This window comes from Nycticebus coucang, chromosome 11 (assembly GCF_027406575.1).
Source record: "Nycticebus coucang isolate mNycCou1 chromosome 11, mNycCou1.pri, whole genome shotgun sequence".
Classification (NCBI taxonomy): Eukaryota; Metazoa; Chordata; class Mammalia; order Primates; family Lorisidae; genus Nycticebus; species Nycticebus coucang.
The window spans coordinates 109,802,688-109,823,737 of NC_069790.1; the positions used below are offsets into that span (position 1 = coordinate 109,802,688).

Genomic DNA, 21,050 nt, shown 5'->3' on the forward strand with positions numbered 1-21,050 from the left:
GGCTTAAACTGTGCTCTAAAGAGGCACAGGTTAGCTGACTGGATACAAAAACTTGGGCCAGATATTTGCTGCATACAAGTGTCACATCTTACCTTAAAAGATAAATATAGATTCAGGGTGAAAGGATGGTCGTCCATATTTCAGGCAAATGGTAATCAGAAAAAAGCAGGTGTTGCAATTCTATTTGCAGACACAATAGGCTTTAAACCAGCAAAAGTAAGGAAGGATAAGAATGGTCACTTCATATTTGTTAAGGGTAATACTCAGTATGAGATTTCAATTATTAATATTTATGCACCCAACTAGAATGCACCTCAATTTATAAGAGAAACTCTAACAGACATGAGCAACTTGATTTCCTCCAGCTCCATAATAGTCGGAGATTTCAACACTCCTTTAGGAGTGTTGGATAGATCCTCCAATAAGAAGCTGAGCAAAGAAATTTTAGATTTCAACCTAACCATCCAACATTTGGATTTAGCAGACATCTACAGAAAATTGCATCCCAACAAAGCTGAATACACATACTTCTCATCAGACCACGGAACATACTACAAAATCGATCACATCTTAGGTCACAAGTCTAACCTCAGTAAATTTAAAGGAATAGAAATTATTCCTTGCATCTACTCAGACCACCAGAGAATAAAAGTTGAACTCAGTAACAACAGGAATCTGCATACTCATATAAAAACAAGGAACTTAAATAACCTTATGCTGAATGATAGCTGGGTCAGAGATGAGATTAAGAAGGAAATTGCATAGCTGGGCGTTGTGGTGGGCGCCTGCAGTCCCAGCTACTTGGGAGACTGAGGCAAGAGAATCGCTTAAGCCCAGGAGTTGGAGGTTGCTGTGAGCTGTGTGAGGCCACGGCACTCTACCGAGGGCCATAAAGTGAGACTCTGTCTCTACAAAAAATAAAAATAAAAAAAAATAAGGAAATTGTCAAATTTTTGGAACACAACGACAATGAACACAAGAATTATAAGAACCTCTGGGATACTGCAAAGGCAGTCCTAAGAGGGAAATTTATAGCACTGCAAGCCTTCCTCAAGAGAACAGAAAGAGAGAAAGTTAACAACTTAATGGATCTTTTCAAGCCACTGGAAAAGGAAGAACATTCCAACCCCAAACTCAGAATAAAAGAAATAACCAACATTAGAGCAGAATTAAATGAAATTGAAAACAAAAGAATTATATAACAGATCAATAAATCAAAAAGTTGGTTTTTTGAAAAGGTCAGAAAAATGGATAAACCTTTGGCTAACCTAACCAGGAAAAAAAAAGAGTAAAATCTCTAATCTCATCAATCAGAAACAACAAAGATCAAATAACAACAGACTCCTCAGAAATTCAGTAAATCCTTAATGAATATTACAAGAAATTTTATTCTCAGAAATACGAAAATCTGAAGGAAATTGACCAATACGTGGAAGCATGTCACCTTCCAAGACTTAGCCAGAATCAAGTGGAAATGTTGAACAGGTCAATATCAAGTTCTAAAATAGCATCAACCATACAAAACCTCCCTAAAAAGAAAAGCCCGGGACCAGATAGCTTCACATCAGAATTCTACCAAACCTTTAAAGAGAAACTAGTACCTATATTACTCAACCTGTTCCAAAATGTAGAAAAAGAAGGAAGACTACCCAACACGTTCTATGAAGCAAACATCACTCTGATCCCCAAACCAGGAAAAGACCCAACAAGAAAAGAAAATTATAGACCAATATCACTAATGAATATAGATGCAAAAATATTCAACAAGATCCTAACAAACAGAATCCAGCAACGCATCAAACATGACCAAGTTGGTTTTATCCCAGGGTCTCAAGGCTGTTTCAATATATGTAAATCTATAAGTATAATTCAGCACATAAACAAATTAAAAAACAAAGACCATAAGACGCTCTCAATTGATACAGAAAAAGGTTTTGATAATATCCAGCATCCCTTCATGATCAGAATACTTAAGAAAATTGATAAAGAAGGGACATTTCTTAAACTGGTAAGAGGCCATCTACAGCAAACCCACAGCCAATATCATATTGAATGAAGTTAAATTGAAATCATTTCCACTCAGATCAGGAACCAGACAAGGCTGCCCATTGTCTCCACTGCTCTTAAACATTGAAATGGAAGTTTTAGCCATAGCAATTAGGGAAGAAAAGGCGATCAAGAGTATCCATATAGGGTCAGAAGAGATCAAACTTTTGCTCTTCAGAAGAGATCAAACTTCCGCTCTTCACAGATGATATGATTGTATATCTGGAAAACACCAGGGATTCTACTACAAAACTCTTAGAAGTGATCAAGGAATACAGCAGTGTCTCAGGTTACAAAATCAACATTCACAAATCGGTAGCCTTTATATATACCAACAATAGTCAAGCTGAAAAAACAGTTAAGGACTCTATTCCATTCACAGTAGTGCCAAAGAAGATGAAATATTTGGGAGTTTATCTAACAAAGGATGTGAAAGATCTCTATAAAGAGAACTATGAAACTCGTAAGAAAAGAAATAGCTGAAAATGTTAACAAATGGAAAAACACACCATGCTCATGGTTGGGAAGAATCAACATTGTTAAAATGTCCATACTTCCCAAAGCAATATACAATTTTAATGCAATCCCTATTAAAGCTCCACTGTCATACTTTAAAGATCTTGAAAAAATAATACTTCGTTTTATATGGAATAAGAAAAAAACTTGAATAGCCACAACATTACTCAGAAATAAAAACAAAGCAGGAGGAGTCACGCTACCAGACCTCAGACTAGACTACAAATCAACAGTGATCAAAACAGCATGGTACTGGCACAAAAACAGAGAAGTAGATGTCTGGAACAGAAAGAGAACCAAGAGATGAATCCAGCTAATTACCATTATCTGATCTTTGACAAGCCAATTAAAAACGTTCGGTGGGGAAAACATTCCCTATTTAACAAATGGTGCTGGGTGAACTGGCTAGCAACCTGTAGAAGACTGAAACTGGATCCACACCTTTCACCATTAACTAAGATAAACTCTCACTGGATTAAAGATTTAAACTTAAGACACAAAACTATAACAATACTAGAAGAGAGTGCAGGGAAAACCCTTGAAAAAATCGGTCTGGGCGAGTATTTTATGAGGAGGACTTCCCTGGGCAATTGAAGCAGTTTCAAAAATACACTATTGGGACCTGATCAAACTAAAAAGCTTCTGCACAGCCAAGAACACACTAAGTAAAGCAAGCAAACAGCCCTCAGAATGGGAGAATATATTTGCAGGTTATGTCTCCGACAAAGGTTTAATAACCAGAATCCACAGAGAACTCAAACATATAAGCAAGAAAAGAACAAGTGATCCCATCACAGGCTGGGCAAGGGACTTAAAGAGAAACTTCTCTAAAGAAGACAGGCGCATGGCCTACAGACATAAGAAAAAATGCTCGTCATCTTTAATCATCAGAGAAATGCAAATCAAAACTACTTTGAGATATCATCTAACTCCAGTAAGACTAGCCCATATCACAAAATCCCAAGACCAGAGATGTTGGTGTGGATGTGGAGAAAAGGAAACATTTCTACACTGCTGGTGGGAATGCAAATTAATACATTCCTTTTGGAAAGATGTTTGGAGAATACTTAGAGATCTAAAAATAGATCTGCCTTTCAATCCTATAATTCCTCTACTAGGTATATACCCGGAAGACCAAAAATCACATTATAACAAAGATATTTGTACCAGAATGTTTATTGCAGCCCAATTCATAATTGCTAAGTCATGGAAAAAGCCCAAGTGCCCATCGATCCACGAATGAATTGATAAATTGTGGTATATGTACACCATGGAATATTAGGCAGCCTTAAAGAAAGATGGAGACTTTACCTCTTTCATGTTTACATGGATGGAGCTGGAACATATTCTTCTTAGTAAAGTATCTCAGGAATGAAAGAAAAAGTATCCAATGTACTCAGCCCTACTATGAAACTAATTTATGGCTTTCAAATGAAAGCTATAACCCAGATACAACCTAAGAATAGGGGGAAGGGGGAGAGGGAGGGGAGGGAGGGGGGAGGATGGGGAGAGGGAGGGTGATTGGTGGGGTCACACCTGCGGTGCATCTTACAAGGGTACATACATGTGAAACTTAGTAAATGTAGAATATAAATGTCTTAACACAATAAGGCTATGTTAACCAGTGTGATGAAAATGTGTCAAACAGTCTATAAAACCAGTGTATGGTGCCCCATGATCGCATTAATGTACACAGCTAGGATTTAATAATAATAAAAAAAAAGACTAGCCTGAGTAAAAGTGAGACCCCTATCTCTATATATTAAAAGAAAATAAAAAGAAAAGGGGGAGGAAAAGAAAGCAAGGAAGAAAATAGAACGCAACTTCAACCAACAAAAGAACTTGGAAAGTTCGATGTAATAGAAGCAAAGGGAATAAAAGAAGTTCTAGAAAGGAATGAACAGTTGTAATAAAGCACAAAGTTGAAGGAGAAAGGGGTCTTTGACAAAGGCCCCCACTCACACTGGAAGATGCAGGAACCCTCCCCAGGGACACACATACCACCCAGCACCAAACCCACGACCAGACCCGACAAGCCTGCAACTCGACTCCAGGCCTCTGTTTCCAGGACAACGGCAAGACAGGAAAGACACTCGGAGGTGCACAGAAATGTGGACAGTGTGGCACCATTTTTTGTGACATTTATGATGACCCTAATAGTACCCAACGTGGGTATCAACAGTTTCCCTCAATGAAGCTTCCAGAGTACAGGAGAAACTGCAAATAACAGCGGTCCCAGGATGCTGCCTATGGCTCAAGGAGTAGGGCACCAGCCCCGTGTACCAGGGGTGGCAGATTCAAGCCCGGCCCCAGCCAAAACTGCAAAAAAAAAACAACAAAAAAACCCAAAACCCAAAAAATAACACTGGTCCCAGGTCCTCCAACTCCTCTCGGACCCGGTGGGGAAGCAGGTGGTGAAGCATGAAGAACCGCAGCAGCTGATGAAGGAGAAGCAGCATCTGAGCGCCAACCAGAAACGGATAGTCTCCATTCACCACGTACAAGTGTGTGGGGCAACTGAGTTGTGCCCTGTGTAACACTCCAGTTAAGAGCGAGCTCGTGTGGCAGACTCACGTCCTGGGAAGGCAGCACTGAGAGAAAGTGGCCAAGCCAAAAGGCGCGAACGAAGCCAGCCAAGGTCCGTCCACCAGCTCAGCACCCCAGATCGCCAAGAGGAAGGCATCAGACACAGACGGCCAAGACTCCAAGAGCGCGATGGCCTGCTGGGTTGCTCAGGTACAGCCCTCCACATCCGCTTTGCCTACCAACTTTGACAGAAAGGTAAAGGAGTCCACCAGAGCAACCTCCAGTATACCTTCGGGACTCAGTTTACTCCCGATTATGAGGATGAGGACGAGGAGGAGGAGGGAGGAGAATGAAAAAGGAGGGACGCCAGCAAACAGCCACTTGTTGCACAAGGCAAGGACCCTTCACTTTCCTCCTCATGGGAGGTAACCAATAGTGTGCTGCCAAACGACTGCTTCCTTACAAATCCTCCCAAAGCCCCCTCAATTCCTCATTCAGGATCAATTGAGAAAGCAGAAATACAAGGAAAAAGTATTGCAGAGGAGAGAAAACACTGCAGAAGCATTACCAGAAGGAGTTTTTGATGACCCTGAGGTTGATGCAAGGGTAGGAAAGGTTGATGCCCCAAAGGATCAGAAGGACAAAGAATGGGGCGAATTTCAAAAAGCCACGAGGCAGGTCAACACTATTTCTGAAGCCATAGCTGCTGAAGAGGATGAAGAGGGATGGATGGACCGCCAGGGTGGGGAGATGGATGAGCAGGTAGAGCGTTACCGCTGGTGGAAAAGCTGTGGAATCGCCAGGATGAAATAAATAAGCTTAAAGAGAATCTGACCATCAAAGAACTTAGAAAAAGGAAGAGGAGAATGCTGACAGCGATGATGAGGGGGAGCTACAGGGTCTGTCGTCCAGGACTGGCAAGTGAAAGGGGCTTTGTTATAATGTTTTAAAGACCCCAGATGTGGGGTTTTAGCAGCTTCTGGTGCTGTAAAGAAAAGTGCTGTTTCTCAGTATATTGGTTACTTCATGCCTAACAATTTGGATATCGAATTGGGTTGTTGAGACAAAATGAGTCAGGGAGCTACAGTACTTTGGAAAATTGGTGTATAATTTTTTTGAGGTAAAGGTTTTTCTAGAAATTTTTGAAGTGTTACATGCAAAATGCCAACTTTTCTGCACATTAACATGCTTAACTGTATATTTTTGAGTTGTGAGTACTGTACATAGTTAAACATATATTTACTTAAGTAAAAATAAAATAAAATAAAATAAAACAGTGGTCCCAGGAGGTTTCCTCAACAGGAACGCCACATGCGAACCACAGCCCTCCCCGCCAGGCTGCATCCACACTCACAAAGAGTCCTAGCCCGCACAAGACAAAGGCCAAACAGAGAGAAGTTATTTTAGACAACATTCTAAGATAGAAGCAAAAGGTTTCCTCATACTCGAGTGACCTTTAAGCACAAATGAGCGACCTGAGGCTTTTCAAGCAAAACAAAACCAGGGTCCACAGGTGGAAGAAAAGCAGCCTGCAATGAAGACTTGCACCAGCAGAGGGGGACAAACCTCACAGTAAATACAGTTTACAAAATGTTGCTTGGAAACAAAAAGGCTGAGTGGCATCCCTGTATCTTCTGATTAATGAGCTCATGTTATAGGAGCAGGCCACCTTATCACTTGGGCACTTTGTGAGCATACACGGAGGTTGGAAATACTGTTTTGCAAATGATGAACCCAAATCTGCCACTCCCTGGCCTCCCCCACCCCCAGGGTAAGTTTGTTTCCCCAACCCAGAGGTGGATCAGCACCTCCTATCATCTCTTTCTTTTTTTTTAATTAATTAATTTTTTTATTAAATCATAACTGTGTACATTAATGCATTTATGAGGTACAATGTGGTGATTTTATATACAATTTGGAATGCTTACTTCAAACTGGTTAACGTAGCCTTCAACCTCTCTTACTTAATCCTTGCGTTAAGACATTTATACTGTACTCTTCATAGATTTGACGTTACCCTTGCATTATGCACAATAGATGAAGTCCCACGGAGTAGCCTTCCTCCACCCGGTCTTCTCCCTCCGCTCCCCCTCTTCCTTCATTCTGGGCTATAGATGTGTTTGATCATTCGTATGAAAGGTTTGGAACTATCATCTCTTTCTAAGAGTCCTGCTCCCACTTTTACCCATGCAGTAGCTTCCTACGGTGCTCTGTCCAGAGGTGTAGAAAACCTTTGGAGTATCAAGTTACAAGACAATTCAAAACGCAACTCTTGGCAGACCCTCTTAATCAAGACACAGTAAACTTGACATATGGCTTCCTTTCTTCCTCCCTTAGAGAACTAAGGGAGAAATGTAACCAAGAAACAGGATAATTCAGCCCACCCTGGGATGGGAATCCAGATATTCTGCACAGGGGACAGCCAGCATCACCTCTACCATCTCCCACCCATCAGATCACACTTTACCCCACAGAAGAATCCACCGAGAACAAAGCCAAGAGCTCAGCAGTTGAGAAATCCCAAAAGCCCGATCTCACCTCTGAGGTCATGACAAGGTTCTGTGCTTTATCTGACCTAGAAGTGAACGGGGCTGGGTACAGTGGCTCACAGCTATAATCCCAGCACTCTGGAGGACAAGGCAGGAGGATCTACTAAAAAATAGCAAAACTAGCTACTCGGGAAGTTGAGGCAGGAGGATCGCTTGAGCCTGAGTTTGAGGTTGCTGTGAGCCACGGTGATGCCACGGCACTTTACCCAGGGTGACAGAGTGAGACTCAAAAAAAAAAAAAGTAGACTATTCAAAATCTGTTCCACAGTGTGCTGGGAAACCCCAATGTGCCAAGAAGTACACACTTTCTGCAAGTTCACCACCATTCCCAGAAATGAAAGAGCTTAGCCAGCACCCTTGTTCACTGGGTCTCATTCAGTTGTCTCAATGCCATTCATGTTTTGCATCAAAAGGAAAAAGAAGTAAAAATATCCATGTGCACTTTGGAAAGATCAAAATTATAACTTCAAATCAAAGGAACAAATATTGGAGCTAAGTTGGTATCATATACCTTCTTGAACATTTACCCAGACTTGCAGAATGTTTTCATTAACCTCTTTTAAACAATTACTGGACACTGCAAGGCTGCGTCCAGGTCATTTGAATGCAGATCTCTTGGTCACAGTACCTCATAACCCCTTCTCTGCTTACTTGTTATCTGCATGTACTTATTTGATTTAGATTAACTACACAGCATCATGTTTGGGTTCTTCCAAAAATAATGTACTTACAAGCAATCACGGATGTGCCTTTTGTAAACTTCGTATCTATGTGCCCAATATTATTTCCTCTTTTGTTAAAAATTTCTACAAAGATTAAATCACATTCTTACAAGCAAAGCATCTATGTATGTATGGGAAGTTGAAAACTTAGGCCAGCTAGGAAATAAATCCTGAATTTTTTTTTTTTTTTTAATTCTTGGGGATTCATTAGGGGTATAAGAAACCAGGTTACACTGATTGCATTTGTTAGGCAAAGTCCCTCTTGCAATCGTGTCTTGTCCCCAAAAGATGTGGCACACACCAAGGCCTCAGCCCCCTCCCTCCTTCTTTCTCTCTCTGCTCTCCCCTTTCCCCGCCCCCACCATGTGCTTAATTGTCCTCATATCAAAATTGAGTACATAGGATTCATGCTTCTCCATTCTTGTGATGCTTTACTAAGAATAATGTCTTCCACTTCCATCCAGGTTAATACAAATGATATAAAGTCTCCATTTTAAATGGCTGAATAGTATTCCATGGTGCACATATACCACAGCTTGTTAATCCATTCCTGGGTTGGTGGGAATTTAGGCTGTTTCCACATTTTGGCGATTGCAAATTGAGCTTCAATAAATAGTCTAGTGCAAGTGTCCTTATGATAAAAGGTAAATCCTGAATTTTTAAAAAACCTGTAGCATTTGATTAGGATGAAGTCTTCTCTTTTAGACTTTGATATGTTGGCCTGATTTATAAAATACATAATTATAAATTTTATTTTCATCTTGAAATTACTAATCCAGCTAGTGTCCATCTGTCAAGCTTTTTTATGGCAGAGAAAATTGAAATTTGACACCAAATATACACAGCTGATGATAAAAATCCTAAAATGAGCAATTTCGAATTTTATGGGGTTGCTTTGACCCCCAGATGCGCCTCATTTTAGCCTCATAAACAAAGTGCCTTTAAGTGAAAGAATAACAGACATCTAAAAAGTCACTGAATCACCACCACCACCACGTAGTAAATCCTGCTAAAATCCTTTTTGGTATACTTCCCAGTAAGAAAGTGAATGCTTCTAATGACTGGGCAACAATCTCATTTACGAGTTAAGTGTTTTGCTTTAATGAAATTGAAGGAGGAGTGACAGACGGCCTCCTCTAAGCCAGCATACCCGAAGTGAATGACGTAAAAATACAAACAGGGCTGCCACCAGTACAGTCAGCATAGCCCACGTACAGGCACCAGATTCCTTCCCTGACAAACTCTCAGGGCTCGTGTAAGAAACAACCATGACAGTACTCATGAAAATGCGTCATAAATTCCATAGGACCATACAAATGAGGTTGACAGCATTATTATTGCTGACGGTTGATGAAATAATCAGGCAGTTAATATAAATAGCAAAGAGTATGCAGGCATCAGTCATAGCTATAAATATGAATTTAGATACAATATTCTGTAAATCAGCAACAGGATGTGACCCATGGTGGACCTTCAATAAATATCTGATGAATGAATGAATTTCAAAACAGCTGAAGTACCAAACTTACTGGATGTTACAGGGGACCAAGAAAGGAGTACATGTCAAAAACAAAATATACAAGTCCCGCTGGCTTATTGTTGGTCTAACATCTTTGTATAAATCCATTAGACCCTCGCATGGCTGGGTGAGTCACCACCTTTTATGACAATAGAAATTTGGCAACTATCCTGTGCTTACGTACAAAACAAAAGCCATCTATACCCAGAAAGGAAAAAAAAAACATCATAGGACACACTGTTCCCTTCCTGCCCAGGGATGGAATTAACTCCTTTTGTTTTATCTCTGTTTTCTGATCCATTTTTTCTAGTTTTTCCATTTCTTTAAAAATAAAACCCAGAGTTAAGCCTGGCTGGTATTGTGTCTCCAGCTTCCACATCCAGCTTCAATCAGTATTTCAGAAGGGCCAAGATGAATTAGAGTCTTCAATATTCAGATTCAGACCAAGTTATTTCTGAAGAAGGATGGCTCTTTTGTTCTTTCTTTCTTAAATCTATCACAGAGGAGACAGGTCACACTGTGCCCCACTGGAATACGTCAGTGACAAGTCAGGGAGGCTGCTGGGGCAGGTCAGCCAAGTGACAAAGGGGATGTCAGATGAACATGAACACATGGGCCGTAAATATAATAAGGCCCAGGTGGAATAAGACATGGGGACGTCCCGGGACTCGGTTAGCCTGACCCCCTGGGAAGGAGCAGTTAAGATGGCAACAGAAAGCACAGAGCAAATCCCAAAGTGTCTGAATGAGAACGAGCCGTCGTGGAGAAGTGCCACTGTAAGTATTTATTACTTGACTGACGCGATTTGTGGAAAATCACCACCAGGACCAGGCTGTTCCGATTTAGAAGGTGAAGACAAGGCAAAGTTATCGCCACCTGTTTGTCTTCAGTGACGCTCAGTACAGTGGCTTCTCTCACCCAGAGGACACACGAGGCACGGTCTGAAATCACCTACACATCAGGGGCTCAGGGGGTCCTAAGAGCTGGACTTGCCTGAGAAGGAAGCAGCCCTCTCTGAGCCTCTCTTCCATCCACTGTTCATGCTGCCTCCCAAGGCACAGTTCCAAACAGAAGCATGTTCAGGCACTGAAAACCCTTCAATGGCTCCCACTGCCTACAGCGCCATTTCTAATCCCTTCTATGTCTTGAAAATCCCCCAGGGCCTGGGTCTCTGCTTCCTGGTTCTTGGCTGCTGTCCTTCCTTCCAACTTTTGCTCCTGCCTTCCAATGCTTCTCGCCATCCCGGCTGCAGAGCCCACTTCATCTGGCTTCACCTCCTCCACCCTGAAGCTTCAGCCCAGCCCCGTGTCACCTCCTCAATAGGTGGAGATGCTCTACCTCCTCTGAGCTCCCTGGACACCTGAGACGTCCTTCCCTCCTGGATGTCCTTCTCCCCGGCTAATGCCCTTGAAGGCAGAGCTCACACGCTATTGTGTTTGAAGCTTAGCCTAGACCTGCCTGACTCAGATCAAATAATCAGTGTCTGGTGAGTGACACCCAGTGTCCAAGGCAGCTCCACCTGGCTGCCTGCAGAGAGAGAAACCATCCTTAGGAGCAGCTGAGGGTGGTCAAGAGCCACCACCAGGCACCAGGAATCAGGTGTGGACTGTCCCCACCTGCAAGAACAAGCTCCCAGGGGCCAGTGGCGTCCAGCCAGTGCCATTCACAGTGTGGAGGATCCCAGTTGGAGTTTTTTAGGTAAGAGTAACAAATGATGACTTTGGATTACAGATTAAAGAGAAAACACAGAAAAGAAACGTGCATGGGTTTTCTTTTCATGATGATTGGAAATAAGAAAAAGTCCTACCTCAAAACAAGATAGAATGGCCGCCCTCTCTTGTATTTCAAAACTAATCTATTTCCAGACAATCTGAAGAGGTTTCCTTATTACAAGGGGGAAGGGGTGTGAATTTTAGGTCAGCAGATTTATTGTTTCCAGATGTTCTCAGCTCTGGGATTTGCTAAAGGATTTCAGAGAGTAGTGGTGATGCTTGTCGGGGGTTGGGGAGAGCAGAAAGGAGAGAGAAAACAGAGCTGCACCAGCAGGGAAAGCTCCTGCGGTAATGGGGAGGCCAACATCTCAGCAAATTGCCCTGAGGACGAGGTTAGAGGCCCTTCACTGTGGCCACACAACTTCAGAAGAAACACTTATGAAGTAGAGACGTTTGTTTTTGAACTAAATGAAGATCCTCATTTTCCTCTTACAAACATAAGATCTACACAGCGGGTTACTGTGTCAGCAAAAAAAAAAAAAAAAAAAAGACTAAGCTTCTGCAATATTGGCAAGGTTTTGGCCCTCCTAACAGGTTCAGAAGACAGTTATTCTTTTGAGGAGCCCCGCTGTGTAGACTTTTCCTGTAAATGCTGTAAAGATGTATGCACCGATCCTTGTAGCTGTGGAAGAAAGAGAGCAGCTCCACGGGCTGGAAGATATATTTGAAACTGTCCGTTTGATTTACAGCAACATCTGGGACATGAAAAAGTTGAGGAAATAAAAGTGAGAAGAAGAGAAAGCTTGGGAAATATTCTGTTTTGAACCCAAAAGATGCTGTCCGTCCACAGTTTATTCAAATAACAGATAACAGACGGACTTCCGCAAGGAGTATTCATGTTAGGACCATGAAAAACCTAAACACACAACCATCTAGACGGTTTAACGCGCTCTGTAACAACAACACTCTTTCATAACAAAAACATTTCCAAGCCTATTGTTGATCTTATTACAATGAGATTCAGACTATGAATCATTTAGTGAATAGAGCACTTTTCTCCAGGTTTTTTCCATGCCATTCACTAGAGTAACAAAAACAAAACAATCTTAGCAGGCGATGTGAATAATAAAGACAGGCAACAAATATAACATTTATGTATAAAATGCTCATATAACACAGTTGATAGCTATGAGCTTGCAATTTGCTCAAGATTTTCATTTCTTGGTTGATTTGTAAGAAAAAAAATCTCTTCATCTACTTTTATAGAAGTAAAATAAAATGTAAGATGTTGACTTATTTTTTTCATTCAACAGGTCTGAGTTTGTAAACTGCAGAATATTTTTTATACTGAGGCAATCAGAGTAAGGGCAATCTTTTACTCCTTGGTCTTTTGCTGTTGCTTGCTTGCTACTTTTAGAGCACAGTGAAGCTTCTAAAAGATTAAGAGCTTAGCCGGGCGTTGTGGCGGACGCCTGTAGTCCCAGCTACTCGGGAGGCTGAGGCAAGAGAATCGCTTAAGCCCAGGAGTTGGAGGTTGCTGTGAGCCGTGTGACACCACGGCACTCTACCCGAGGGCGGTACAGTGAGACTCTGTCTCTACCAAAAAAAAAAAAGATTAAGAGCCACAGAGGGGACATGTTAACACACACAGGAGACTACCACTTTCCCCTCCCTTGGCAAACACATTGACTGACACTCACGCTGTGCTGTCTGCCGCCAGGGAGTTCCCTAGCCCTCTGGCATGTTTTTGCTCACATCAGGTGTACAAGCTGCTAACCAAAAGTCGATTGATTTCTATGCTCTGAAACCTAATGTAACAGTCAAATATCATGGAAACTGCTGAAACATATGTGTGACAAGACAACTGTTGCTTCTATAAAAACTAAGTTGAATGCTTTGGAAACACACATGAAAGACAGGCTGCTAAAAAAAAAAAATGCTATAAAATTAGCTGTAGGCAAATTAATTCAAAAAGTCTGCAGAGTTAGGGGTGGGGGTATTGAAAAGATCTAGAGAATTTTGCACTCAGATGGTTTTGTTCTAAGGAAACCCAAACTGGAAACTGCAGGAGATACACATTCTGGGTTTTATTTATTACAAGGAAGACTATACACAATTCCACTCTGTAGACCAACACTCAAAAGACAACTCGGGATACAGCAAAAGACGGGCAAATAGATGTCCATTCATCTATTCTGAAATGTTAACATGCTTAAGGACGTACTGTCAGTTTTTAATGATTAAGTGGTCTTAGTCAAGACTCATCAGTGGGCTTCCAGTATGAGAGACAGACAATGAAGGAGCTACCCCAGGGAGCTGTGTATGAAACAGAGATACACAGATCTGAGGGAATCTCCTGGGGCTCTTATTCTCTGAAAATATCCAGGGCTACAATATAAAATAGGTGAGATTTCATACACAGAATGGATGAGATTTTCTAACTGATCCTCTTGAAAATCAAATCACAGTAGAACCCAGAACTCACACCACCATCCGAGCCACTACATAGCTTCACGTGCCTGGACTGTATTTATATTTATTACTCCAGAAGAACCGGGGTCTCAGGAAGTGGATGTGAAGAGAAAAAGATGCCCCCCACAAAGCCAGAGGATTTCCTTAACAGCACGAAGTCAGTTCACCCCTGCCGCCCCACAAACCTGTTTATGGGGACACTGTAGGGAGCTGCCTCCTACCTTCTGACGCTGCTGAATGCTGGCCACGGTGTCAGGCTGAAAGTCCAGCTTGTCCGTGCGGCACAGTTTCCAGTAGAGGATGATGACGATCACCGTCACCACCAGCACCGGGATGACCACACCAACGATGACCCACAAGTTGTTGCTCTGGGACTCCGGAGACGCCCTCCTCACTCTGTCCACAGCTGCGAACAAGGAAGAAAAGGCTTTCAGTCATTCCTTCTTAACTCATGTGCTGGACTGCACTTGTCTTCTATGAAAAACTTGGGAAGCCCTGGCATTTCAGCTCAAGACAACCAGTTACAGGTTATAATCTCCTGAGGACAGGAAACATGACCAAGTAAACAAATACAATATACAATGTCACATCTAGAATACCTCAGGGGTCACAATGACAGATAAGGGTTTGAGGTTGCTGTGAGCTGAGGCCATGGCACTCAACCCCAGGATGACAGAGTGAGACTCTTGTCTCAAAAAAAACTTAAGTCAAAATAAAATAAAATAATAAATGTATATGGCTAATTTAATGGCAAAGCCAGGCTAGTTCCAGGTCTCCTGACTTCCAACATATTCTCCTAGATCACTCCTAAATTCCCACTGCAGCATGCTGAGTCCAGAAGAGCTGCTGTTCTAAAGTGGAGAGAAAAGCCGCGGCTCCGCCAGAACACAGTCCTGACCCCAACCCTGACCACTGCGTGAAGTCAACAGGAATCACCCCCTCCCGACCACATGGCGGTACAGGAGCGTGAACTAGGCTTGTAGAAGAAGTCTCCCCTCTTCACCTTCCCTCACCACTCAGTTTCTCTGGTTAGCAGATATTTATTAAGGATGCCAGACACAGTTCTAAGGTTGAGACCCAACAATGAACCAGCAGAGCCCCTAAAGGAGCGCAGGTTCTAGTAGGGGAAAGGGAAAATTATCAAGTAAATAACGCTAAATACTTTTGTACGATACTAGTGCTATATACAAACCAAAATAGAGTAAGAATACATAACATGAGCACAGATGCAACTGGTTATTTCCACCTTAGCAATTGAAAAAATAATAAAGATGGTGGCATTATTCATAATAGCCACAACAATTAAAACAACCCAAATAGCCATTGACAGGTGAATGGATAAACAAAATGTGGTATATGCTTACAACAGAATGTCAGTTAGCTTCAAAAGGAAGGAAAAAGGAAATTCTGTACATTGTGCAACATGGATGGACCTTGAAAACATGCTAAGTGAAACAAGCCCGTCACAAAAGGACAAATGTTAAGGCCAGGTGCGGTGGCTCACGCCTGTGATCCCAGCACTCTGGGAGGCTGAGGCAGGTGGATCACGTGAGCTCAGGAGTTTGAGACCAGCCTGAGCAAGAGTGAGACCTCATCTCTATTAAAAACAGAAAAACATATGGTGTATGTGGCTGAGCTACAGGCGCCAGCCACATACACCATAGCTGGTGGGTTCAAATCCAGCCCAGGCCTGCCAAACAACGACAACTACAACCAAAAAATACCTGGGCACTGTAGCGGGCACCTATGATCCCAGCTACTTGGGAGGCTGAGGCAAGAGAATCACTTAAGCCCAAGAGTTTGAGGTTGCTGTGAGCTGTGATGCCACAGCACTCTACCCAGGGCAACAAAGTGAGATTCTGTCTCAAAAAAAAAAAAAAAGGACAAATATGCAATTCTACATATATGAAGGATCTAGGAGAAAACTCACAGAAGCAAAAAGAACCATGGTTGCCAGGGGCTGGGGGAAAGGGAAATGAGGCATCACTATTATTTTTAAGTTACATGACTGCACATCTTACTCATTTGGCATCTGCCAATCTCCCTCCCACACCGCTGTGCCCACCCCACCCCAGGGGGCCCTTCATGGCTCTTGGCCTTGGAGGATTCTGTTTCAAATCCTCCTCAATGTCTTCACTAGCTCCTTCCTCACCATTCTATGCTCATCCCTCTCCAGACTCTACTCCCCGAAAGGTTCCAGGGCGTCTCCCACCCAGGCTCCAGCCACCACTGTCTGTAACCCAAGCACTCCCTCCTCTCTGCCTAACTCTGCCATTAAGGCCGCTTCATAAAAACTTCCCCATGACAACGCCAATTTCTCCCTTGTCTAAGTCAGCCTTTTGTTCTCGTTGCCTTTGTTTTGAAAATGGAAGCTTATTACTCTTTTGAAATGCCTCTTATTACATAAATGGATCGTCTTGATACACCACACCACTTTGCTCATTAATCTGCCCATGACACCAAGCTTTGTCTTTTCAAATACACTTTAGCTGTCACAGGCAGGGACTAAGTCTTATGTTCCTGTCATATCCTATGATGGTGACTACCTGCTAGGGGATCAAAATGTATCTGCTCAAAGATATGACCACAGAAACACATGCTGGTTAAATTTGGGTTTAGACCTCTAAGAGAGGGACAGGCAAGGGTACAGGCCTTCCATGCACTGTGACAAAAAGCACAAAGGAGAGCAAAGACTGCACGGGAAACTTGGCAAAGAGCAGCAAAGTGCTAAACGTGTGTATTTTTTAATTTGGCCTGAATATAGTTTATATATAATGGAGCTCACTTTGGTTTTTTTTGAGACAGGGTCTCACTTTGTCACCCTCGGGAGAGTGCCATGGCATCAGAGCTCACACCAACCTCAAACTCTTGGGCTCAAGTGATCCTTCTTGCCTCAGCCTCCTGAGTAGCTGGGACTACAGGCGCCTGCCACAACACCGGCTATTTTTAGAGAAGGGGGTCTCACTCTTGCTCAGGCTGGTCTCAAACTCTTGAGCTCAGGCAATCCACCCACCTTGGCCTCCCGGAGTGCTGGGAATACAAGCGTGAGCCACCGCACCAGCCTTTGTAGCTCACTTTGAATAGAAACAACTGACAATATAGTAGTAGTAACATAATCAAACCAAGAATGTGAGAAAATGAGGCAGTCCTCTTATTCTAACCCAGTGAAACCCTGGAGAGGCACAGATTGACCAAACCAGCCCTGACACTCATGTCCTCAGGGCTGTCCCAGGGCTGCCCTGGTGCTGGTAAAGGCTTTCTTCTGACACTGACCCCCAAACTCTAGGAATGTTACCCATGTGCTTTTCAGTACAAAACTGAGGACAGAGAAGTGAAAGACCAGATGGGGAAAATTTGAAAGGTGCCCACATTTTCTTGCAAGTCACCTTTTTTAAAAATGTTAAGAGTGTGGCAGGAGCAGGCTAACTCTTCAACAACCAGACCTATCACATGTGAAGAAAAGTAAGGGAGGGCATTTGTAATTTTCTTCCTCACTGCTTTGGAAGAGAACACACTACTGTGCTATCACATCACAAACACACAACACAAACCGCCACTGGTTATTTGCTTAAACTCACCCATCATCTTTCACAGAACAGAGAAAGTGTGTCCGTCAGCCCTCATCCTAGTTGGCTTCAAAGGACAAGTATAGATTTCAGAAAGAACCTTCTACTTGCTCTCACCAGACTCTACTCCCCTAAGGTTTCAGGGTGGATAGATGTTAATTAATCCTTCTACTACTGAGGATAATTTCAAAGATGTCATTTTTTTTATTAAGTCAAATACACATAGATCATGAATACGTTCGTGCATATGTGGGGTATAATGTGCTGATTTTTTTTTTTATACAGTCTGACATGGTTAGATCAAACCAATCAGCATAGCTTTCACCTCGTTTACTTGATTATTGTGCCAAATATCTATGTTCTATACTTGAAAGATTTGACTTGTACCCTTGTCATATGCTCCATGGGTGTGGTCGCGTCAAAGATGTCGTTTTTTAAAAACTGCCTTTGTTTGTAATCACCAAGTCATGGAAGAAGCCCAAGTGCCCATCAACCCATGAATGGATTAATAAATTGTGGTATATGTACACCATGGAATATTATGCAGCCTCAAAGAAAGATGGAGACTTTACCTCTTTCATGTTTACATAGATGGAGCTGGAACATATTGTTCTTAGTAAAGTATCTCAAGAATGGAAGAAAAAGTATCCAATGTACTCAGCCCTACTATGAAACTAATTTATGGCTTTCACATGAAAGCTGTAACCCAGTTATAACCCAAGAATAGGGGGAAGGGGGAGAGGGAGCGGAGGGAGGGGGGAGGTGGGCAGAGGGAGGGTGATTGGTGGGATCACACCTGCGGAGCATCTTACAAGGGTACATGTGAAACTTAGTAAATGCAGAATGTAAATGTCTTAACACAATAACTTAGAAAATGCCAGGAAGGCTATGTTAACCAGTGTGATGAAAATATGTCAAACAGTCTATAAAACCAGTGTCTGGTGCCCCATGATCGCATTAATGTACACAGCTAAGATTTAATAAAAAAAAAAAAATTAAAAAAAAAAATGGAGACTTTACCTCTTTTATGTTTACATGGATGGAGCTGGAAAATATTCTTCTTAGTAAAGTATCTCAAGAACGGAAAAAAATATCCAATGTACTCAGTACTACAGTGAAGCCAATTTATAATCACTCACACTTGCATATGAAAAATGAAACACAACTATAGCTTAGGATGAAGGAGGGAAGGGGAGGGAGAGGGGAAGGGAGGGGAGTGGGTTGATAGAGGGAGGGTTAGTAGAGGGACCACACCTATGGAGCACATTGCAAGTACAAGTTGGATCTATCAGGTATAGAACACAAATGTCTTAATGCTGTAATTGGGTAAAGAGGTGAAGGCTATGTTGATTAGTAGGATGTAAGCACTCCAATTTGTACAAATAATCAACACATTGAATCCCATAATGGCATAAATGTATTTATGATCTATGTACAAACGACTTAATAAAAAAAACTGCCTTTGTCTCCTACATGTTCTCTGCAGACTCTTTCAATATTCTCTGATGCTGCTGAATTCCTTCTAAACATTTACTTGTTACTGGGAGCGAGTGTCAATGTGCTCTTACAAGGACTGCTCTCTGGATCATAAGGGAAAAACATCCACATTAAAATAGCAGTCTTACTCATAAAGGTATATTTAGGGAAATAGACTCTTCCATGACTCCGCTTGTTCTTGGTTTTACACAGCCAAAATCTGAGCTGGAAAAGAAGGTACTGAGAGCAGTCATTGCCAGGTCGGCAAGAGCCAAGACCTTCCAACAATAATAACAAAGTATCAAAATGCCTCTTTCTAAATTGCCCAGTGGTAAGAGGACAGGGTGGGGAGAAAGAGGAGTGAGCAGTGTAAGGGTCAAGGACTCTGTGTTACAAGGCCCTAAGGAAGCCAGTAAGTCCAGAGCACACCTCCCAGCTTCCCGAGTGACTCAACTGTCCCCACCAACGTTCAGAATATGACACAGAAGGTTTTGGAAGAAATACAAAGCCAACACATTATTTTACATAGGACCAAGTTTTCAAAAAGAGAAACAGTACCAGTGCGGGGACAGATGTTAAGTTCTATAAATCGCTCTACCACCGTGAATACAAAAAGTGAGGTAGGAAAAACAGTGCAGGCTACGACTTCAGGGGATTGAAATACACAATAAAGAAGGTCTTAGTGAATGAATTTTAACAATTGGCATCTTACATCAATGTCACTCCAAAACAAGGGTCTCACACACACGAGAATGTGTTATATTCAGAGCTCACTGTCAGGACACGCTGTCTTTGGAACCAGCATGGCCCAGATGGCAACACCTCACAAACTTACGCTGGGCAATCACGCCTTGAATCCGGTACCCCAGGATAATGGCTGCTCTCTGGAGATCGACCCTGTTAATCAGGTCTGAAGACTTGACTGCACTGAGTCTCTCTCCGTCCTGATCCTCCACAAAGTAGATGAGCTGTACAGGGTTGTCGTCTCCCTCCAGCCTGGACACGTTCACCACCTGAAAGATAACAGAAACCATTAGCATCCTAGAAGCTCACGTTTCCAGATGCCCTTTCTCAGGTCACTTAATCCTGACTGGGTCCTCATAACAAGCTTCTTACGCCATTCAGGGCCCCAGAATCACCAGGACACTCTCTCTGGATGAGATGAGAGACAGTTAAAGTCAAAGCTCCTCCACACAGAATAGCAAACATCCTTTGTCCTGCTCCACATGTTCTTTATGACAAAAGGGACACGGAGCATACGCAGAACACAGGGCTGGCGAGTCCCCCGTCTAGAGTTGTCACCAGCGGGCTCCAACGTACTCACCACATCCTTCTCCCACCAGTCACCATGGGGTTAGGTACATCCCTGGTTCTCAGGAACTATTAATGGTTCTTCCCAGTCTCCTTTGATCTATCAGCATGTCCTTATTATTCTCAACCTCGGAGTTCTTGACATTTTGGGCCAAATACTTAGCCGAGGGGAACACAGCAGGGTGGCTGGCAACTTCCCTGGCCTCTGCTCTCCAGGCGCCAGGAGTGCATGCCCCTCCCAGCACCACCCAGTATGACAATCCAAAATGTCCCCTGACACTGCCATATGTGCCCTGGAGGGCCAAATCCTCCTCCCCCAGCTGAGAAACACTGGGCTAAGGACAATAAACCTCAGAAATTCATCATCTCGAGGGTCTAATAGTACTTTAATTTATCTCAAAACTTCTAAAAGGCATTCCTTTGGCCTCAGTACTTTGAAATCTAGCACAGGTAACTTCTTATGGTTTTGCATAAATATAGCTTTTTATTTTGTTTCTGAAATACTGTGCAACATTTTTTTTCTAAGAGACAGGGTCTCACTCTGTTTCCCAGGCTGGAGTGCAGTGGTCCAATCAATAACTCACTGTGGCCTCAAGCTCCTGGGTCAAGCGATCCTGCCACCATAGCCTCCCAAG

The 21,050-nt window shown here is 42.6% G+C and overlaps 1 protein-coding gene and 1 pseudogene across 2 annotated transcripts in view; one reads left to right on the forward strand and one right to left on the reverse strand.

Annotated features, from left to right (window-relative positions):
* The window catches only part of KIAA1549 (KIAA1549 ortholog), a 147,327-nt gene that overhangs the window by 50,407 nt on the left and 75,870 nt on the right, over nt 1–21,050 (reverse strand). For both annotated transcript variants that reach the window (XM_053553717.1, XM_053553716.1), the window contains exons 9-10: nt 19,940–20,117; nt 14,284–14,468 (exon numbers count right to left, since the gene is read on the reverse strand). In XM_053553717.1, the coding sequence (XP_053409692.1) occupies nt 14,284–14,468; nt 19,940–20,117 (363 nt within the window). The remainder of the gene's footprint in view (nt 1–14,283; nt 14,469–19,939; nt 20,118–21,050) is intronic.
* LOC128560239 (zinc finger protein 830-like) lies at nt 4,533–6,030 on the forward strand (annotated as a pseudogene).